The sequence below is a fragment of the Leuresthes tenuis genome, unplaced genomic scaffold, assembly GCF_036924035.1.
Source record: "Leuresthes tenuis unplaced genomic scaffold, fLeuTen1.0.hap1 SCAF_13, whole genome shotgun sequence".
Lineage (NCBI taxonomy): Eukaryota > Metazoa > Chordata > Actinopteri > Atheriniformes > Atherinopsidae > Leuresthes > Leuresthes tenuis.
The window spans coordinates 7,578,416-7,599,968 of NW_027325367.1; the positions used below are offsets into that span (position 1 = coordinate 7,578,416).

General features: G+C 39.9%; 1 protein-coding gene across 14 annotated transcripts in view; it reads left to right on the plus strand.

Annotated features, from left to right (window-relative positions):
- The first annotated feature begins 1,362 nt into the window (after nt 1-1,362).
- The window catches only part of ptprk (protein tyrosine phosphatase receptor type K), a 102,984-nt gene continuing 82,793 nt past the window's right edge, over nt 1,363-21,553 (plus strand). For 7 of the 14 annotated variants that reach the window (XM_072362647.1, XM_072362650.1, XM_072362648.1 and 4 more), the window contains exons 1-2: nt 1,363-1,679; nt 8,010-8,033. In XM_072362647.1, coding sequence (XP_072218748.1) covers nt 1,598-1,679; nt 8,010-8,033 — 106 coding nt within the window. In that variant the 5' untranslated portion in view covers nt 1,363-1,597. The remainder of the gene's footprint in view (nt 1,680-8,009; nt 8,034-21,553) is intronic. The other 7 variants (XM_072362656.1, XM_072362658.1, XM_072362659.1 and 4 more) reach the window with 2 other exon arrangements.

Genomic DNA, 21,553 nt, shown 5'->3' on the forward strand with positions numbered 1-21,553 from the left:
ATTAAAACCAATTGGTTTGTTTGGTGTGTGCTTACGTCAGTCAGCCATAACATTAGATCCACCTGCCAAACATTGTGTTGGCCCCCCTTGTGCTGCCAAAACTGAGCCATCAGCCCCACACAGGAGGGGTTGTCCTTCTCGAGCCATTTCAGAGCAGTTTTGGGGTCGTGGCGGGGCATTTCAGTCTACTTGGGAGGCTGCTGCTGTTGGGAAATACTATTGCTGTGGTGGAGGGTGCTTAGAAAGTCCATATGAAGTCTAGAGGTTTGCAGCAGTGTTTGTGCAATATATGACGAGATGCATATATAATGTTGTCGTTGTGTTTTGTGAATTGTGTTGTCTAAAAGGTCATTTTGTGTTTCATGTTTTCTGTTGATTTGTTGCATATCTTCTATAAGTCTGTGGTAGAGATTGCGATCTGCTTTGCAGCCATCTGTTGGGACAGCATCATCAGAGCCAGTGACTCAAAGAGACTGAACTAACTAATAAAGGAGCTGATTATGCAAAGGAAAACTAGCACAATCTGATGAATATGATGGACAGTACTGCCCATCCTCTACATAACATAGTGTTGAAACGAAAGTGTTCAGTAATTATTGCTACAGCTTTGTTGCAACACAGAACGGTGCAGAAGGTCATTCGTGCCAGCACCACTATTAATGCAAAATTACATCTTATTATGATTGTTGAGAAAAATTAAATGAATCAGTTACTGCAGCGTCGTAATTTTCCTTTTGGATATATAAAGATTCTTTAAATTTGTTCAAACTTATGCTGTTTTCTGAGGTGTGACATGTTGTCCTCTTCTCTGTTTTGTTGTGTTTTCTGTTTTCTGCATTTAATGATTTTTTTTGTGTGTTTTGCAAATGTGTTGAGAGAAATGTTAATCTTTCCGATGTGTTCTTTGTTACTTTTTGTTTTGTCATGTTTTATGTTTAGTTGTTGTGTAATGGGAGATGTTACTGCACCATCTGTTTTGCCATGTTTTGTCAAATGTTATTTTGTTCTCTTATTTGTTGAGATGAAGTGTGAGATGAAGTGCGGTTTTTAGTTTTGTTTCTATGTTAAGTTAAACATTGAGGTTTCTGTTTTGTTGTTGTTCTATATATATTTGGCACCTCTGACTCCATTCACTAAAGTAACTAAACAAAATGGCTACTGAGACTCCTCAGAAAAAAAACAAAAACTAAAAGAGTAAAAAAAAAAAACTTTATCTATAAAAGTGTAATACAATACCATGCTAAATTTACAACCCGCGACAAGAAATCTGATCGATTTTCTTAATTTGTCTTTGGCTTTTTTTCAATCAACTCCTACCTTGTGACGTCACCCACTTTCTCTGCTGCTCTCGCTCACCCACTACGCCTCTTTCTCTCCTTCTCTGACTCGCGCTCCCTCCGCGTGAAACAAAGTAGTGTCCGCGAGTGCCCGTAGGAAGCGAAAAGCGAGAAACCGAAGATACCAGAGAATGGAGCACCTGAATACACAACACCAGGAAGAATGATAACCCAATAACGAGAAAGACTGAGAAGACTGAAGACGGAGGAAAACTCGGACGAAGAAAACTTTTCCGGGGGGGAAACAGACTCGCTCGGCCATGGATACACTTTTCTCTGTATTCCTGGGACTCCTGTTTTTCTTTTCGGCTGTTGGTAACGTCTCCGGCCAATTACCGACAGGTGAGAGCGAATAGACAGGAAGGCGACAGTGTGAAGTCCTTTTATGCATGATGAGAGAAAAGTTTAGAGGCTATTTTCTTCTTTTCCTCCTCAGCCTAAGTGCACAAATCTCTGGCAGGTGTGTGGAGGAGAAAAGTTCACCTCCGTTTTGCAGACATGCTGTGTCTCTTTTATTGCTTCAGCTGTGTTCCTAAACGTCAACAAATGTGAGACTGGTACTTTTCGTGTGGTTGAAGGTGCTGCTTTATCCCTGTTAAAATGGGAAATGTTCGCTTCGTTGCACAGTTATTTGTAAGATCGTCCGCACTTGTTTGAATTCAGTCTGTTTGCCAAGTGGGTTGAGCTTACGTCTGTCAGTGAGTAACACTGAGTCAGAGGTTGGATTGTGAGCCCTTTTGTGTTTTTAAAGCTCTGGAACTAAGTTGCAACATTTTTAATGGAGGGGCTTCTTTACATCATATCGAAAGACTGACGACCCGAGAGTTTCTTTGCAAATGTGAACACGGTTTGGTCCGAGGACAAAAACACAAATAATCTGCAGCCCATTTGCAGTTATGGACAAGCAGCCTGAAATAGACAGCATGTTACAGCTGTTGCATGTGGTTACCGGTTATTAATATGTGTTTTAAGCAGGGCATAGAGCTGGTATGACACTCTGGAGAAACGGCGTTAGTCGTTCAGCCGTGCAGGACCGCAAGCAGCGCATGAATGGGGGAAAAGTTACTAAGAATACATCGCTGTGTGGTAATCACATGTAATATGATAACAGTGCCGTAGGGGTGGATTTATCACATCCATTTAACACTTTATAATCTTCCCATTCCCTGATATAACGTAATGTTTTATTTGGAAACGAATTGCTGCCTAATTAAATGCTTACAGGAAAGTTAACATATTTGTATTTTTTTATTTTCTCAGTCTATTTGTAAAGGAAAGGAAATATGCTTTACTGTACCTACGAGCCAGTGGTCGGTTAGGCTGTTCAAATGCGCTGTGATTTTAGTTGGTTTTGCAAGCCAAATGCCCCCCCAACCTCTGGCCCAAGTTGATTCGCACTTCATCGAATAAAACCCGATGGTTGTGGACACCGTATGTGGCCAGATTGCTTGTTTTGGTATGGGCGATTAGACTTTTTCAGAAAAAAAAGCTTTCGCTACTTTTTTTCTCGAAAGAATCTGGTTGCGCTCTTTGGAAGAAAAAAAAAAAAAGATTTCATGGACAATCTGCAAGGCTGAGAGCCACACAATCAAACTGGAGTCAGTTACAGTGTGCGCAGCTGTGTGCTTGACCACTGTCGGTGCGATGAAAGACCGTGACATTAAACTATTCTCTCCTATTTCTTGGGATGCGCGGCACCCTGCTCTCCAACCAGTCAGCTCGCTCCCGTTTAAAACAGAAAGCCGAATCGCAAAGTGAGCAATTTGCCCCTGTTTTGTTTGTCCTTTCTGTTGAAACATGTTTGCAGTCGGCAGGACAAAACTGCTACAGCGCTTTGTCCTGCCACCCCCCCACCCCACCTCCCCCCGGTACCATGCCTGTGCAGAAGTCCCCCCCCCCCACACGCAGTCAGATTTTCCCGTAGTTGCGTGGATAAATCAGTTCTGCTCGGAACTCAGAACTCTGCACGCTTTGTGCAGCTCCGCTGAGCCGCAGCTCCGGACGCCGCGCGTTTATTTCCGCATTCAGCAATAGTTCGGTCCGGCTCGGATATATAACGACACACTCACACAACAGTTTTTTAGAGCTGACCTCCAAAACCACATTAGGTCGTACTAAGAGACGCATCACGCTCCAGTTAAGTGCTGGAAGTGACCAGACATTGTACAGAAATCTCATTTTCTGCTCCACTATTCACGTGGACCTGTTAATGTTAATTCCAGCTCCATCTGTGAACCTTTTATTACACCCCCCCCCCCCCCCCCCAGGCCATTTGGTCCCCTGGGCAACAAATGTGTGGAATGTCTTTTTGAGGCCTCTTGGGAATGGGAGCGCTGTTAATTTGCAAGTAAATACTAATGACTGGATGCTACTCTACACAGTGAGAGATGTAGAATATCATTAGTTTGGAAAAGGGTTAAAAGAGCCTTTTAGTATGACTGAATAGCAAGGTTTTATTTATCCGGTAACGGAAAGAAGCCATGACAATAATGATACATTAAGATACAGGTAAACTTTTTAGGTATACGTTATTATTCTGGTGCACGTTTTATCACAGTCACAGAACGCTGCAACTTGTGCAAACAGTGCAGATTTTATACACCGCATATGTTAGATTTAACTCCACAGCACAGTCATCTCTGTCACATTCAATGTAACGTTTAAGCGATGGGGCCGATACATACAGCCAGTGTGAGCTGGCACTGGGGAAAAGTGGTAATTATTAGATCAAAAGTCAGTAATGAAGGAGCTGCATCAGTAGCAGCTGCACTCAGTTACTGAAAGGCCAAGAAATATTAGTGACAAGCTTTTAAAATGATCCATCACACATTTAAAACAGTAATTTGGAGTCTGTGCTATGAGGTCTTTTCTCCAAATTCGCCTCATTTTATCCATTTAGTTTCTAAATGAGAAAGTCAAGCTATAATTTAAAACATTTATTTAAATCTGCACCTCTCTTGCTTCTCCTTTGCATGCTGTTTTGAACAGTTTTGTGTTGGCTAATCACTTACAAAGTCAGTAGAATAATTGCATGTGTCTTGCAGTTGTTACAAAGTCTGTTACTGAGTTTATGTTAATTTGACAACTTTCTAAATCTGTCTCCACTCTGATCAAGTTCTGACACAGATTCCAGGCATCTTTAATCTTAATGAAGTGAAATAATTGTTTTCCATCAGCGTCTCCAGACGATTGAGAAAGCTGCCGCTCCCACTGAACACAACATCTGAGCCGGTTTAATTATAATTGTAAATTATTTTAGTATTTTGAACATTAGTACCAAGTAAGTTCAATTATAATTACTTTTCCGCTTCATTTAGCAGATGAAATAAAATTGGGGGGGTTCTAATGGAGAAAGTGGAGTGATATAGAGAAAGAAGGGATGAAAAAAACCCACGAAACCATTGGTTTTTGGCCGTGGGCATCTCCTCCACTCAAGAGACTGTGAAAACGGCAGGAGGGAGAGTGTGTGAGCGAGAATCACTGTGTGTGTCTGTCATGTCCTGTGTGTGTGTGTATGTGGGGTGCAATTATGTGTGTCAGCTCATGTGCTTTGCTGTCACTTAACGAGAAGGAAGCAGGACGATGCTTTTAAGCCCTCCAGGGAACAGTGGTACAAAGACGAGCATCTGAAATGTTTGCCTCTCATTTAGATTCATGTGAAAATGCCTTCTCATTCTACTCATGCCATGTAAAATGGCGCCAAATCAAAGGCCGTTTTATTTATTTTCTCGTTAAAAAGCAGTGCCTTGGTCTGCAATCCTTCAGATCCATTTTTATGTCTTCTCCTCAAATCAAACATCCCTTTGCCCAGAGCCAATCTGTTTCTACGGATTTTAATTTAGTGATAGATTTAGAAAAAAAAGAAATCCATCTCTTTGAAAGTACTGGCTCATTTCTTCAGCTGTTTGGGGATGAAGTCTGCAAAATGTAATTAATCTGTTGAGAGAATTCATTAGCTAATCCCTCATTAGACTCCATGCATCTGTGTGTTGGAGTATGAATGAATTTGAGGATTTGTGTTGAAAAATGGATTAGAGACACATAGCAGCGATGCAACCTTGCCTCTTGTTTGAGAGTGAGGGGACTGAGAAGATGAAATGATTGACGGGTTGTGATTTGGGTTTCATTGCACCGGGAGCTTCCAGGATGTAAAATACTGTACAAGCCGACTCAACAAGAAAAATGGCATACAGGTTGAATTTTTGTGGGGGCTGAGAAGAAATCCATTTTATTTTAAAGAAAGTTATTTTCAGGCATTCAGCTGCGCCGTCACTCTCAGCAGAACGACTCATCCTGGTGAGCTAGAAATTGGAAATAAGCTTTTTACACATTTGAAAGTTTAGGTTTCAACATGTGTTTAATGTGGTGAAAGGGACTATTTCAAGCCAAATTATTTTCCTAAACCTCACCAAGTACAGTACTGTGCAGAAATCTTGAGACGCCCCTTTTTCATTTTTTGCTTCAAAGGAACAAGATTTTCATGTCATCTGTTGAAACGTTCCCGAGCATTGAAAAAAAAAAGACTATTTACAGCTGATGAACAGTATCTGACAGTGATGTCCTTTAGAAACAGGGGAAAAAAATCCAGCAAAGACAGAGCATCTGGCCTTTTGGTTGATTTATGTACTGTATGACAGGTATTTGACGTATATTTTCTTGGGAATCACCTAGCAAACAAAACAAAACACCAACACCAAACGCAGCCTTTGTGTCCAAAGAAAAGCTGTGAAAGACCTGCAGAAACTATTCAAGACAACTGTAGTAGTTTACAAGAAAGTCTGTAAACTACAGGCCCTTTAGGGTGGCTCAAGATTTTTGCGCAGGACAGTGTTTTGTGCCTAAACCTAACATAACAATAAAAATAATTAACTAAAAAGTTAAAGAGACAGTGACTAATGATGATCCCACATAAAACCTAAACTGAGTTTCCAGGGTGAAGGTCTTGTGTTTAAGTCAAACCTCCATCACATCCCCCTCTTCTGAATTCTGGCCTTTGCTTCTATTTTTACTAACCCACCGTACATATATGACAACATTCATATATCATGTATTTTCTGTAGTAATTACCTGTTATGTTATTTAGGTTTGAGGTCTCGGTAGTAATTTCACAGAGTCGTTGTTGAACAAGTTCCCCAAGCTAAACCTGATCAAAACAGCCAACAATGTGACAATGGTTCATATTAACTGAGCACCCGTAAGGCGGATGAAAAATGACATTTGTTTCTGATTGTTTTTGCCTGCCACCATCTTTTCAGTATGAAATTAGCCATGAACAGTGATTTCTTGAAACGCTCCTATTACTGCTTTTCCCATTGTAATAATGGTGCAGTTTTAAAGTTATCTGAGTTCAGAATGTGGATATTTGGAGACTTCAACAATCCAACAACAACAAGATTGTTGATTTTCTTGATAAACAAGTTTGTCATTGTGTGAGGTCTGCGGTCTGTGCCACACCAAGAGGTGCCATCCCAGACATGAAGCAGTGGCTGAGACGCACCACTTTTTTCATTCTTTAGGTTTTAGACTTTGCATAGGAGTTGTAACCAAGAGTGGTGGAACATCACAGATATTTAGTCCTAAGTAGAGGATTCAGAAGCAATCACTGCAACATTAATGTGTTGTAATAGTCTATTTCCTGTAACATTTTCTCTTCAGATAGTCTCTTTTATTTATGCTGGTTTTCCTGATGCATTTAGTGGTCAGGTGTTTCACTCACAAATTGAAAATTTACTCTGAAATGTTATGTTCAGGAATAAACTTTAGATGCTGCTGTATGATGGGTGAAAATCATTAGTCAACTAAATGAAGTGAACCAAGAAAGTGATGAATTTATTTGGAAATGAAGAGAGGCATAGCTTTCAAAACATCTTGAATCCCTGAGACATCACATCCCTGATAAATGATGATACTCGTCCAGTATCATCAATCTCTGTTCTGCCCTGTTTGGCTTTGGTCACAGCTGTTGGTGCAAGGTGGCCTCACATCCATACACACCCTTATACACACACTGCTGATTTATGACAGATTAAGTAATCAACACTCACAGCTGATTAATTACGTCGCACAGACTCTCAGCCTTTTTTCTTTGTTTTAGTCAGTATAGTAGATGTGAGAATCCTCAGTTGGGTGGGTGTATTTTTTGGTGATAATGCTAAATAAAGTGGAGATGATGAGGCTGGTGTGAGTGTGTGTAAGAAAGCCAGGGATAGGGAGACGTGGAGACAAGTGAAGAAAGTCTGATTATTTTTAGGGTTACCATGAGGGTTAGACGAAGCAGAGGGTGATGGTTGAGGTCAGACACGTGTTGGATAAAGGTTAGGGTTGTGTTTGGTAACTTGAAGTCACGTCTGCTTTTGTCATCACAACTTGAGTGGAACTGTCAAGCATGAGACTTTATTTCTGCCATGATGTGTTTGCTTTTAATCACAATCCCTTCTTTTAAAATATTCTTTAAAAAGTATCATTGGATTTTATGAGAATTTACTCATCGGAATATTTTCAAATGTAAAAAATGATGGGAACTCTATGATTTGAAGGGCATGACGGGCCATAAATCCTGCCTATATACAGCATCTGTAAAAAGACAAGGTCTCTCTTGCATTTTTGAACCTTTGCAAACTTTCCAATCTAATTCTGTATTATTATTTTCTGCTTTGCTTCTGGTGGATCCAGCTCACATGGGGCGCGCTGAAAAGGGTGAGTTACGATTGGCCAGCCAAGAGCTGAGCTTCATATTTCATCATTCTTAGCGCTGTCATAATTATTCCATAGTCTTCACCTTAACTCCTGGTTTCTCTTACAGTGTGTAGACATCCGTTGTAGTGATTGTCATCCTCTGCCATCTCATCATTTGGTGTGCTGTGTCTTTACTAACCATCACATTGGGTCTAATAGCTCATCAGCTAATTTGATACTCACCAATACAGCTTATTAGAATGTTACTTACATCTAGTTAAGCCAGCATTAAAGCAATGCTTGTAATGGTATTAAGTTGTTTAGAAATGTTAAGTTGAACTGCAAACTATTTGATTGCCACTCTATTTAATTCAACACCAAATAGTTTCAGTTCTTCACAAATCTTCAGGCAATGTAGTGATTTCTCAATGTGAGAATCATTTCTACAGTAACAAACTTGAATTATGAAATATTTGAGGCACTGTTGTACTGGGTTTGCTGTCACCAGTCTCAGTGACTCTGCCAACCTGGCTGTCAGTTAATCTATTTGCCATTTGTCTGTGAGTCTCCCTTCCTGTTTTTCTCTGTCTGTGTAGTCAGGCAGCTGTCGGGAGGTTTGAAGTTTCCAGGTGCTGTTTGTTTAGTTGAACCCGCTCTGCAATAAAGGAGCTCAGAGGAACTTTGTTCCTTCAGTAGCTGAATACACCTTCTCTTCTTTTTTCTCCATCTGTGTTTTTCTCATTCACCCACAAACACAGCGAATGGATGTTAACAAGGTGGTTGCTTTTTGTTGGGAAAGTGACAAGTTAGTAAAAAAATCAGCACAGATTCTTCACATTGCAGAAACAGACAGGGAGATTGTGGTATGGCTGTAACGTCTGGAAATCCACAAGGCTTTGTTTCGACAAAAACACGAGTACCAAAAGTAAAAGTGAATAAAAATCTACAGTTTACAAAAGGTCCCGTTCTGTTTCATCCTGAAAAAAACATACCATTATGTGCCATGCTCCAAAATACAAACAGTTGAATAGAGAATCAAAGCCTAGTAAAAGCCCCATATGGCAGAGAGGTGTGTTCCATGGACAAGTGCTGGCAAAATAGCATGAAATAGCACATTTTTAACTATGCAAAAGGCTGGTCGATACTTTTGAACTAGCACAACTCAGAGACACATTCAATATCTACAGTGACACCAAAAAGCAAACATCATGCTCTGCAAAGGCACTCATATGCTCAAACTGAGGTACAGAGTTGTAAAAATGTCCAGTGGGAAGCAACATCAGTTAGTTTCTTCTGCACATGAGGCAGTCCGGTGGCACTGTGCGCCTTTACACACATGGCACCGATTTGGACCCCAATGTTCAGCAATATGAGCATCATTTTGTTTTACAGCTCTTCATGTGTATTCATCACAGTAATCATGTAGGTTTAACCATTACATATCCTTTACCAAGGACCATCAGGAGCTTGGATCTTGGGTGCAGATTCCCTCAGTTATTTTCATTAAACAAAGTGTTTGAATTGGAATTATCACTTTAAGTATCCTCAAATCATGAAAGACGTCTAGTGCGTTTGTCCTCTAAGATTCAGATTCAGATTTGGCCAACTGTGAGGCACTGTGCAGCAACACCGTTCGTACACCCAGTGGGACTGTTCTGTCTGCAGGCTGTGTTGGACAACCATTTCTGATAAGCATGGCTGGTGTGCATATAATTCCTATAGATCTGTTAAAACAGAAACTGTTAACCAACTGGTTATCAGAACTAAGTAAACTTCAGAAGAGTTTATAGTAATAGTACCTCTGGCAATAAGATACTGTTGTAAAAGTTACACTAAAAGCTGAAAAGTGTCAGCCTTTGGCAAGAAACCGCACAGTGAATTTCAAGCCTTTCACTGAGGCCAGTTCCTGCCGTTGCTCTGGTTGTTTAGCAAATGTTTGATGAGACAAGCCAAGCCAAATTACAGTGGAGGGTTCTGACGGCTCGTGGCTAAAGTTTAACTGTGTCTGGGTTAAGACCTTAAATTTTTCATGCTTTGTTTTTTTTCCTCAACAACTTAACCGTTAGCTTCTTGTAATATCCTTATCCAGATGAAAATTTTAGAGCAGCGAATTTTTGAGGGAAAGTGTATTCAAAGTTTGACTTTTTGTGTTCATGTGTTGGGTTCAAGAGTGATAAACTGTTCATACCCCCCCCCCCCTTTTTTTTTTTTTTTTTTTTTACTTTAGGCAATGGTTTGTATTGTGAGCAATTGCAAGAACCTAAATGTATGTGCTACATAAATAAATTAGCCCTCAGGTGGCCTGGATAGCCTTGTGGCCTGAAGTGGTTTCCATTTGTCTAGTTATGAAGACATCTGCCGTAAAGATGCAATGCACAAACAAAAGTAGCCATAAGCAATCCATATACTGTATAAAATGGACTCACCCCTAATCTGTGCATGTTTTTCCCCACAATGCCTTGTGCTTCAGTCATTTCCATCTGTAAAGCTTCAATATATATATCTTCATATTAAAAAAACAACTTTCTTTGTCCTTACATTCCTTTCCAATAATTCTCCTCTCCTCTTTAAGCTGATTTCAGGTCAGAAATAGTAGAAAGCTTTTGAAATACATAAACCCTCCTGTATGTTTGTGTGGGTGAGAATCAGGGGCTTACACATAGATGACCAGTCCATTAAGATTATCATCTCCATCCCTAAGCATGTATCTTCACATCACCACACTGCTGGTCTTCTGTCTGTGTGGGCAGAGATTTAAATCTTATAGCAAATATTCTCATGTTATCTTTTTCCTCCAAATGATGTTACACAGTGCTCTTTTTTTCTCAAACCTGTCTATCTGCCACCCTAATCTTTCTTTTAGTCTGTGTGTCTGCCCACCAGCTTGTGTGTGTCGCTCCTTACTGCAGATGACTGCAGACACATGGTCAGCCTGACAGTGATCACGTATACGCACCTACAGTCACTCACTCTAACAGACAGCCTGCGTGTGGGAGTCTGCAGACAGACATTTAAATGTTGAGCAGCTGTCTGTCTCACTGTCAGTTTTCTGACTGGTCCTCTTCAGCCTTGATGTCTGAAACACTGCCTGTGATAAAGTCATACATTAGGATTTCAGTAGTCTTTGTAGCATGTTGGGCAGTGGTTAGAACTGTGGCTTCACAGCAGGAAGGTTTTGAAGGCGTTTGAACTTGCTGGTCACCTCAGGCCTTCCTGCATGGAGTTTTCACACAGTGTGAAGACCTGTTTGGAGGGTTATTTGGTGATTGAGAGTTGGATGTGGGTGTGAATGGGAGAATGGATGCCTGTCGGTCTCTTTGTTAGCCTTGTGATGGGCTGCAGACCTCCAGGGTGTATACCACCTCTTGTCCAATGTCAGCTTGGCTAGACCTGCGCCACACCAGTAGGGCTGTTACCATTACTAATTAATTGAGCAATTGTAAGATAATCGTAATCATGGTTGCATAGTCAACATCAACAGCTGGGTGAAACTTACAAAATGTCCACGTTGTTTTCTACCATTTGATGCACTATTAAAGATGGCATCTGATTGTACCTCTGTCCTCTGTTGGGGACATGATGGGCATTTTCTCAAAAGTAATAATAGGTAGAGAGAAGTAGTCTAATGGATGGATATAATGGAGATGAATGATGCATATTTAATATAGACAGACCTTAAAGAAAGTATTTTTGATCTTTGTGTTTCACTCTCTACACAACAACAGATAGCTGAGGACTTATATCAGCCTCTGCTAAATTCTCAAAAGGAGTAGATTTTCTGTCTTTGCACTTACATTTCATCCCTGGACTGTTCATCCCATTACAATTATAGCAACCGATAAGTACTGTATGCTTTGGTGTTTGATATATGAAGATAAGAATATGGAGCTATCTGCAATGAAAACATGTCTAAACTGGAATATTAAGGATTAAAAGTTAAATGTATACTTTAATGAATTGTAAAGGAGCTACAAATTATGTGTAAACTTAATTTTATGCTATATCTAAATAAGTGAAGTAGCAACACTAACAGCTGTAGCTGAGAGGGGCCACCACATTTTCTCAAACTTTGAGATTTATATTTATGCATTCATGAAACTGAACAATAGCTTTTCCACGGTTTCCATAGATTCTATAGAGTTAGAACACCTACTGTGACTGTAACTCTTTCAGACACTTGGGCTTTTGAGCAGCACTGATTCAACTCTTGTGGGAAACCTTAAACCTGAATTTGGCTGCTCAGATTAGAAAAATGCAAAGTTGTTTGAAGGTGGCTTTTAGACTAGATGTGATAAGTGAGAGAAGGCAGTGCAGTGAAATTCCTAGCTGACAAACAGCTTGTAAAACATATGAACTGAGGAAGATGCCAGAGTAGGACATAAAGCCCTGAGATTCTTGTCCAAGATCTTTTTTTCTAAGGTGACAGTCACAGCACTTAGATTCACACTGCCCAGAGCTGTATATTTCAATTATATGAAAACAGTCTCGGTACAGCTGCGATGCACTCTAAAGCGGCAGTAGCTTAGGATGTATGGTGGTTATCCTTCAGTTGGAAGGTTGTTCATTTGATTCCAAATCCCAAGTGTTCATATTGAAGTACCCTTGGGCAAGATGCTGAACTGCGCAGTGACCCCAGTGTGTTCTTCATTTTTAAGTCAGTTTAGATAAAAGCATCTGCTAAATTAATGTAATGTAATGTAAGCAGACTCCACTTTGTCTGGTGAGGCTGAGCAAAATGATTTGATAAAGTCAAAACTCTTCTATTGTCCTCTTTTTTGTCTTACTTTCCACTCCCATCCGTCTTCAAAAGCATTTCCAAGTAAGACTCCCACCCTCTCCTAACTTTTGGTTTACCTCATACCCCCTCTTCCAGTCTTCCCCCTTCCCTCCCTTGGAATTTATGGCCCACTAACCTAAACAGAGTAACACAACGTTTATCAAACCCTCCCCCTTTCTCATGTACTCCTCATTCCCCCTCCCTCCCCCCTGGCGTCCTCCTTCTACCCCCCTACACTTTCCTCTGACACCCCACCACTTCTAACATCTCCCCTCCTCCTTGCTTCTCCAGTTTCCTTATATTCCTCAAGAACAAGAGTAATGGTGGGATTTCCAAATCCAGACTGAATAGTGTTGTATTACAGGGATAAAGTGTGTGGATTTCTTTAAGGTGGAAACTGTGGATGTAAAAGTTAGAAAAGTCAGGATAACACAGAAACAGTGCGAGAGCAAAAATACTGTCACATGTTAAGGCTGGATTTGTGATGTACTTTAGCCTTTTCCAGCTGGTGAAGCTGCCAAAGGCAACATTGATGTATCTGTAAGTTTTATCTGATAGCTCAAAATCTTAAGTACAGATTCTTCCCTACAGCGTGTCGCTGGCATGGAACATTCTCACCCCTTTGTCCCTTCCTCACCCCTCCCCTCTTCTTCTTTTCCTCGGTTTCACCATCTCTCTCATCCAGTTTCTGGAATGCTTTTGTTTGTTTTCTCTCAGCTCTGTTCAGACAGATTTACCATGACTCACACACATGCACACCTTTGAATCTAGATCTCCGAAGAAGGAACTGCCTCTTTGTATTAAGTGTCCAGGTTAACCGTCACTGCGTCTGTGCTGGGCCAAAGATAAATAAAGTGTTTCTGTTCGGAACTTGTGTCTGTGTCCGTTGTGTGAGTGTGTGAGCCAAGCGAACTGTCTTGTCGGAGTAACGGTTAGCAGATACAGCGCTACCTCCCCATGACATAAACTGTCTCTTACACTCAGGCTCAGAGACACAGACACACACACATGCACACAGTACTACCTTAACACACAGTGTCTTGTGGGGTTAGTTGTTCGCTGCAAAGTGAGTCACATGAAGTTAAGTACAGGTCTGAAACAGAACTACATCTGTGCTAGTTTTGTGGTACGATTGGCTTGCTTGGAGAAAAAACTTTAATAACAACTAAAGTCATGGTATTTTTTTAAATCAAATTTAAAACAAATCTAAAATTGTGTCTTTCCATTGTTTCCTTATCATATTTGAGGTTTTTTAAATTTTCTCTCCAGGGCAGTACATTTAGAAAATTCTCCTCTTGTGTTGTGAGTTGCTTGTCCCTGACAAAGATAATTGGATACATTGTGCAGTGGAAATATTAAATGTCAACTCATTATGATCACTAGCTACCAAAATGAGAAAAGACCAAAATACATAATATGGAAGGCGGGTTTCTGTGTTTGTGGTCTCACTGAAAGACAAACATTTGTCATAATTTATTGAATTTTCTGCGCTAATTTACTTAAGAAGTCATGTGTTGTCTGCTCCTATTTCCTGCTGTCACATTTCTGTTTTTTTTACAGTGGAGGCGGCAAATGTGCTGTTAATACAGTTTGGTGTCATCGGTGCTAAATGATGAGAAAATAATGTAATTCTGTTTTCATTTAAATTGTATACTGTTGCTCCACCTGCAATACATGTGTTTGATTTGTTCTATGCAGACATTATTTAAAGACATCCAATGTATGTGCAAACATACCTCTACTTTCATTCAATTTCATTCAAAGTCATATGAGTGGCTGTTGCGACTTTTACCAGCTTTGGATTGATTAGCATTAGTGACAAGGACACTGTTTTTAAGAACGGAGATTTCATTACTTTACTTACTTTAGTGTCGTGGCATCAACACGTTCAGCGCTGTCTTAAGAATTTGTGGTCAAATTTTACAAGTCACAGAATATGAAAACATGACATGACATCATATTTGGTTGTCAGGTGCAGGGCAGTGTGACTGAATGGGATCTTGATGGTTGATACGAAAATACAACTGCATTCTTTACAGTCTCTAACTTGCCTCCTTAACTGGTCGCAATCATTTTGACTTGAATCGCACTGACTTCTTTAGTTATGTGTGACATGTTGCTATATGCTCTGGCTTGAACTCTGTTTTAGTTGGGACTTGTTGCGTTGCTGTGGTGGTCATCAGTTCAAACCACGATCACAGCGAGGCCGCTCATGCATGTCTGCTCAACACAACTGTTCCCTGGATGAATAAATGTTTTGCAGTCTGGCCATGAGCTCACTCTGCCTCTTCTTCTAAGGTTTGCTCTCCATCACACCTCCCCCTATACACATACATACACACGCACACACACCCATGTGCACTCCAGAGACTTGCATACCTCTGGACAGAGTAAGTGAGCAAGTCAGCCACATGTGGTTTTGGTTAGCCACGCTTCCCCCTCACAATGGCCCCACACTAACCACTTCTACTTTACCATGGTTGAGTACAAGTGTATATCTTCCTTTCAGCGTGCTGTTGTGTGCGTGTAAATCTGTCGGCCTGTACATGTGTATGTGTTTAGCGAGAGTGTATGTTCCAGCCCGAGGCAGAGCTGAGTGGAACACTGAATCAAGGTTAGTGGTCCAAAGAGAGCAAAGAGACTAAAACAGGGGAAGAGGGACTTTAATTGAGGCAGCAGAAGTGGGAGAAGGACTGAAACAGGGGATGGAAGCAACTGAAGGGTTTAGTGAATTCACTCCTTGAAGACTATAAGAACTAAATGTAATAGTCTCACCATGAACAGTTGTATTATTTAGCTGCTGTCGTGAAAGCTTAGCAGTGTGTGGGCTTAATAAAGCAGGTCATGGCATGGATTTTGTTTTACATCGGCTTCATGCAAAATAAAATAATCTGCCTTGAGAGGATCTATTTTCTGTTGCTAATAATAAGCCCGAGTGAACAGTAGTAGTCCTGCTGGACAGGGCTTTCTCATACGAGAAGATCTAAGGGAATTTCTCTTTAATTGATTGACATTCAAGTGGTTGACATTCAAGTTTAAGTACCATAGTAAATGTTATTATGATTTTATTTTTGAGGTTATGTGATCATCAGAAAATGTTCCGAAATTTTTTATCAGCATTGTGTAAAAATACTTGAGATTTGTTAGAGATGGCTCAATAAAATCAAATAAGTAGGCAACACTTAGTATTCCACAGGAGTTTATACCGATAAAATTAGCTTGAGGATACACTATTGATAGGCTGAACATTTAGAGGGTTTAACTGGGCTGAAGTTTTGACTTTGTCAACAGGTCTGCTTACAATCAATAAAGTGGACATGTCAGATGCCAACTTCCATGGAGTTAAACTGAAAATCAAATAGAGCACGCTCAGTTCCATTTTATTTATTATTTTCACAACATAGTGAGTGTTGTGTAGGTTACTGAATTGTTGCAGATTATAAAAGATTTCAAGAGCTGTGAGGCCTTTTTTTAAAAGTCAGTAAAGGCATTTATTTCACTGATTTTAGTAGCTTAAAATCATGCTTCATGGTATCTGAACTCCTCAAACCCTGGTGAATCTGTCATTATAAATTCATCTTGTGCAACTGAAAAAGGATTAATTATGCACACGTTTACTCCAGATTCCAGTGGAATCATGCAGATAGCTATGTTAGGCTGAGTTTTGGAGAAACATGTTCAGAATAATGAACAAGCCATCCACACCATTTTTTTTCTTTCTTAATTTTTTTTAATGGAATCAGTTTAAACATGTCACTCAGTCGAAATGTTGCAGAGCTTTAATGGAGGCCAGGAACAAGCTGATACAGATGTATGACCCTTAACTGTGGCATTTCAAATAAATAGGTTGGTCTATAGTTAATATTTGTGGGATGAGTGTACACCAACCAGTTCAGTGTACCACGCAGTACTTCTCCCGGGATTCCCGATAGCATGAGTCATGTTAATCATATTGCTGTTTTCCCTGAAAAACAGCTACGGCGCATGAAACCAACACATCCTACAACAGTGGAGCGCTTCCATCTATATGTGATGACAAATTAGAGAGCTAAACTCTTATTTAATGACACTGCGAACAAAGAGTGGGCTAAAAAGAGAGTTTTTACTTTAGTTAAATCTGGCTGTTCTTCCAACAAGTGTGCTTTGTTTTACGACCTCTTAAGTGCAAATCATTTTTCTTGGCTGCTGCAATATCAACTTGGCGTGTTATTACGATATAGTCAAGCAGCTCACCCCATTTGTGTTGTGACACATATCAGCTTTGATATCTATGCTGTTTTTTTATTTGTAGATCCGAAAAATTGCCTTGCTCCGATGTGCGTTGTTCTGCAATAACAGTCTCACAGATTTTAAATTAATTTATTTCAAGTTCATTTCTAGCTGCCATGTTCTCAGTCAGATTACCTTGAAATCATCAAACTTAATGGAAACCGAATCCCATGATGACGTCTCTCAGTTGTCTGCTAGGACTGTATCTCTGCTAGTTTGTTTTCATGGCTTTTTGAAATTGCAGTTTTTCACCATGTTAAAGCTTTGTGAGATGTGGAAGGACATATATGGAAAATAAAGAGTGTTGTTTGTAATGGTACACAGATAGACTTTTTTTTTTGTGTGGGATGTATCACCATCATTGCTGCCATTGTCTTACGGTATACATTTTCCTTGCAATGACCTGTAAAAAAAAAAAAAATCTGGTCATTATTATTTCTTTTATGATGAACAGAACAAATCAGAATTTATGAAAGGAGAACAGAGAAACAAGCAGGTTTACTTTTTGGCTTTAAACTACAGTGAGAAGCTATTTAGTTATGTTACAGACCCTGACCTGAGTGGCACAGACTTGGACTATAATCCTTCACAAAGTGGAGGAGACTGAAATGGGAGTAAATGATACAGAGAAGTGGGCTGAAAAAAGTGCGTGGGAGAGGGAGCAAGAGCTGTTTGAAGTACGATAAGAAACTATGCAAGAACCGAGCAGACTGACACAACAAACACTTGCAGCTGCACTGTTTCATTCCTAACCTCCACCATATCTGCTGATAACAAAGCGGGGAGACAGAGGGAGGCAGTGAAAGTTATGCTGGTTTGATAGGATACAGGTCTGTTTTCTTTGTCTGTTCTTGTTCTGTAAGTTAAGGTTTTTTCCTTGCTCTTTACTCTGTGACCTGTTTGGGCTTAATGCTCTGACACACTCACTGCTACCAGGTGGAAAAGCAACCAGAAAGCCCTGATTTGCATTTTTATTTGCATCTACTGTCAGGTTACTCTTTGAGCTGCACAAAGTGGACACACACATGGTGTTAACCAGTTTTTACAGATGAGGATGCAGATGTGTGTGTGTGTGTGTGTGGATGTTTACATTGCTAAGTGGCTGGAATCCTGTGCACAGATTGGTAGGTTTCTGCTCTGAAATCAGCTTGTTTGCCTTTCAGGGGCCTGTTTCTGTTTCACATTCCTGGGATTTTGGCTAAAGCTGTTTTAATTTACCCAGGAAGATGGAGTGGACGGTTCAGTCACTTTATTTCATGCAGTCAGCTCAATTTGTAATCCCTCTTTAAAATCAATATACAGCACATTTCTACAGTACAATTCATTATATACTTCTTGTCTCTTGGTAACGACCAGCACGTTTTTAGTTGTTTAATAATGCAGTCAACCATTCCTGGCAAAATGTTTTGCATTTCAAGATTGTGAAATCTACAAATCTTTACAGTTTACATCATTATCAAGAAGCATTTGTTCTAGTAAACATGATATGTCAACCCCTTCCCAGTCAGTTTCCCTCTCCAAAGGTTTTCCATTAAAATCCATCACATTGAATCATAATTGTGTACTAAAACAGCTAAATTAGAATAATAGCCCAGCAATTATTACAGCACAGATATTAAAACAATCCAGAAGTGCACAGAGAATGATAGATATTAGGACTTCATGCAAATTTCAAACTGACAACATAGAGACATGACTTCCTGAGAAGAGAGAGACCCAGACTGACTTTATTTGTGTAATAATGCAGCCTGCACTTGATTTTTTGTACATAGCTCATCCTCTTTTTTATGTCTGCCATCTATTTCCCTCTATTCTGCTTCTCATTATGCTGATTAGTCAACAATCACTGACATATAGGTGTCACACCTCATTACTGACTGTGCAAACGCACACAAACGCAGTTTTAGCCAGTGACCCTGCATCGCTTCTTAATGTGGTGAGATTGGATGCAGATGCTCTCTGGTATTAATGTGTGTAGGAGAGTAAATAACTGGATGAAACAATATTTTAATGTTGTTTTACTAACACAACACTATATAGTGACTTTCGATGGGGTCAAAGGATAGACTAAATTCAACTTTGTGAAATGAGTATTCCAGTTTATGCCACTATATTCTAGAGGGAAATATTGCACTTTCACTTTGTCTGTGTTGATTTTTAGTCATCCAGGTAATCACAAGAGCTTAAATAAAACGGAACTTGAATACTGTTTAGATTTTGAATATGAAGACAACTAAATCCATGTTGACACCATTGAATTGCACTTCAGGTTTTAAATATTTGGAGTGATAGAACGGCATGCCTAAACACTCACATTCATCTGTGCTGAGTTCTTTTAATTGTGTTTGCTGATACTTGGTCATTTTTACTTATGAAGTAACACTTCAGTGCAGGACTTATTCTTCTAAATGGCTTTACTTAATGTTTGGTATTTGTCATTCGAACCAGAAAAAGGATGTGGATTACTACGTCCTCCACTTCTTGCCCTTACTATGTATCCAAAAACCTATTGTTATACTAACAATGAAGAGTTCACTGGGAATATACGGCTACAATGAAAAATGTATATATTGAAACCAGTGATTTTGATACATGAGCAAGTCTCTGTAAGGATTTAAGTTTGTGACTGATGACTGGTAAGTCGTGGTAAGTAACATACTGTGCATGTTGATGCCCTCTGGCAGATACAGTAGCACCGGCTAGGAAGTGTTTGTGTGTGTCTTTGTGTGTGTTTATGACAGGTAGTTAATTACACGAATGTGTTTGTCCGTTCGGATATGTTTCCACACTTCTACACTGACCACAGGCCTGACAGGCAGGTCTTAATTAGTCGCCACGGCCACTGATGATGTGTCCTGACAGTAACTGTGGTGATGGCAGAATCTCCTGCCTTAGAGCAGAGAGGCATGCTGGGACTGACACAGGGTCCACTCAGTCATCCTGCAGTGTGTTTATCTTTTTATGTGTGTGTAAATGTAGAAGTTCAGATGGAAGGAAATGCCAGTTTCTCATTAGTAAGCCAGTGTGGATAGAATTAACTCAGAGACAAATAAAAATGCACTTACAGATGTTTTTTTTTATTGGTAAACATTGTAAAACTAGGAAATTGCTTCATGATTTTCAATCTGTAGGTGTGAAGATGGAATGACTTCAGTCATTGCTTTTTTGTCCCCTCTTTCTGTAACCCACTGCACCTCGTCCTCCTCGTCCTTTATTCAATCCAAGAGGTAGCATGAGAGCAAACAGCAGATATTCTTCAAAATGTCAACAGCGTGTCACAGCCGATCCACAGAAAGACGGTCAGCTGTAGAAAAAACAGTTTATGGAGATTTACGCAGGAGTTATAAAACACGCCCTTGTGCAAAAATCCCATTACAGAATGCCAATAAGAAGAAGCAACAAAATTGCATCACTGCTTTAGTGCTATAATTACTGCATTCATTATGCATTCAGTGATTTCAATTGGCCTTAATGACAGGCAAGAGACAAACAGAAGAGGAGAGACAATTGCTGCACTCTGACAGAACATCACCCTCATCTGATTATGTATGTTTGTGTGCATGTCTGTGTGTGTGTTGCGTGTGTTTGGTTTGCTGTTAGTGAACTCAGAGATGAATCTTAATGGCCATCATTTAACCTTTAACCTCAGCACACAGAAAGAGAGAAGCAAACACACGCAAAGAACTAGTTAACTAAATGCGGAATGGAGTGGTGAACTAAGTGCTGGAGATTTAAATGGAGTGTTTTTGTGCTTATATGTGTGTGAGACTGTGTGGCTGCATTTTTGTGAATGTGTTTTGGGTGTGTGTTGAGAGGGAAAGGTTGATCAGGGTCAACAGACAATTTTCTTTGAGAGCTTTGTGGGTTTCACTCTTAACCAAAATGGGCGAGGTTTGACCTGACATGAAGCAGAGCTCTACACGGTGTCTACTTGTAAGTTTAATTGATATTTATTTCTTTATGTTAACTATTTAAGTCTTTTTTTTCTTAGCAAAAATGTCATAAAATGTATTGTGGCATCCTATCCGGAATCATTTTCACATGATGCACATGATGTCATGAGACAGGTGGCTGTACTTGGGTTACCTGGTTACATCCACTGAATGGCAGAATAGCTGCCCAATGGCCCTGGACTGTTTTAACAGGTTTTAACATTATTGTACAATATTAGGACAAACCTAGATAGGCTGTTCAGCATGTTCATTTCATAATCTGTGTAACTGCAGTGTTTTTACATTTAATGTGAAAAAAAGTATAAAAATACTTCTTTTGGTCTGTGTTGTGGATGAGGGTTCGACGTTAGCTGATGATGAAGTTTGGACAGAACATGACTTACCATTTAAAGTTAGCTCCAGATATTTTTTATCCATCCATTTTCCATACCCGCTTAATCCGTCGGTCGGGTCGCGGGGGGGCTGGAGCCTATCCCAGCGGTCATCGGGCGAGAGGTGGGGTACAACCTGGACAGGTTAGCTCCAGATATTTGAAAATTAAA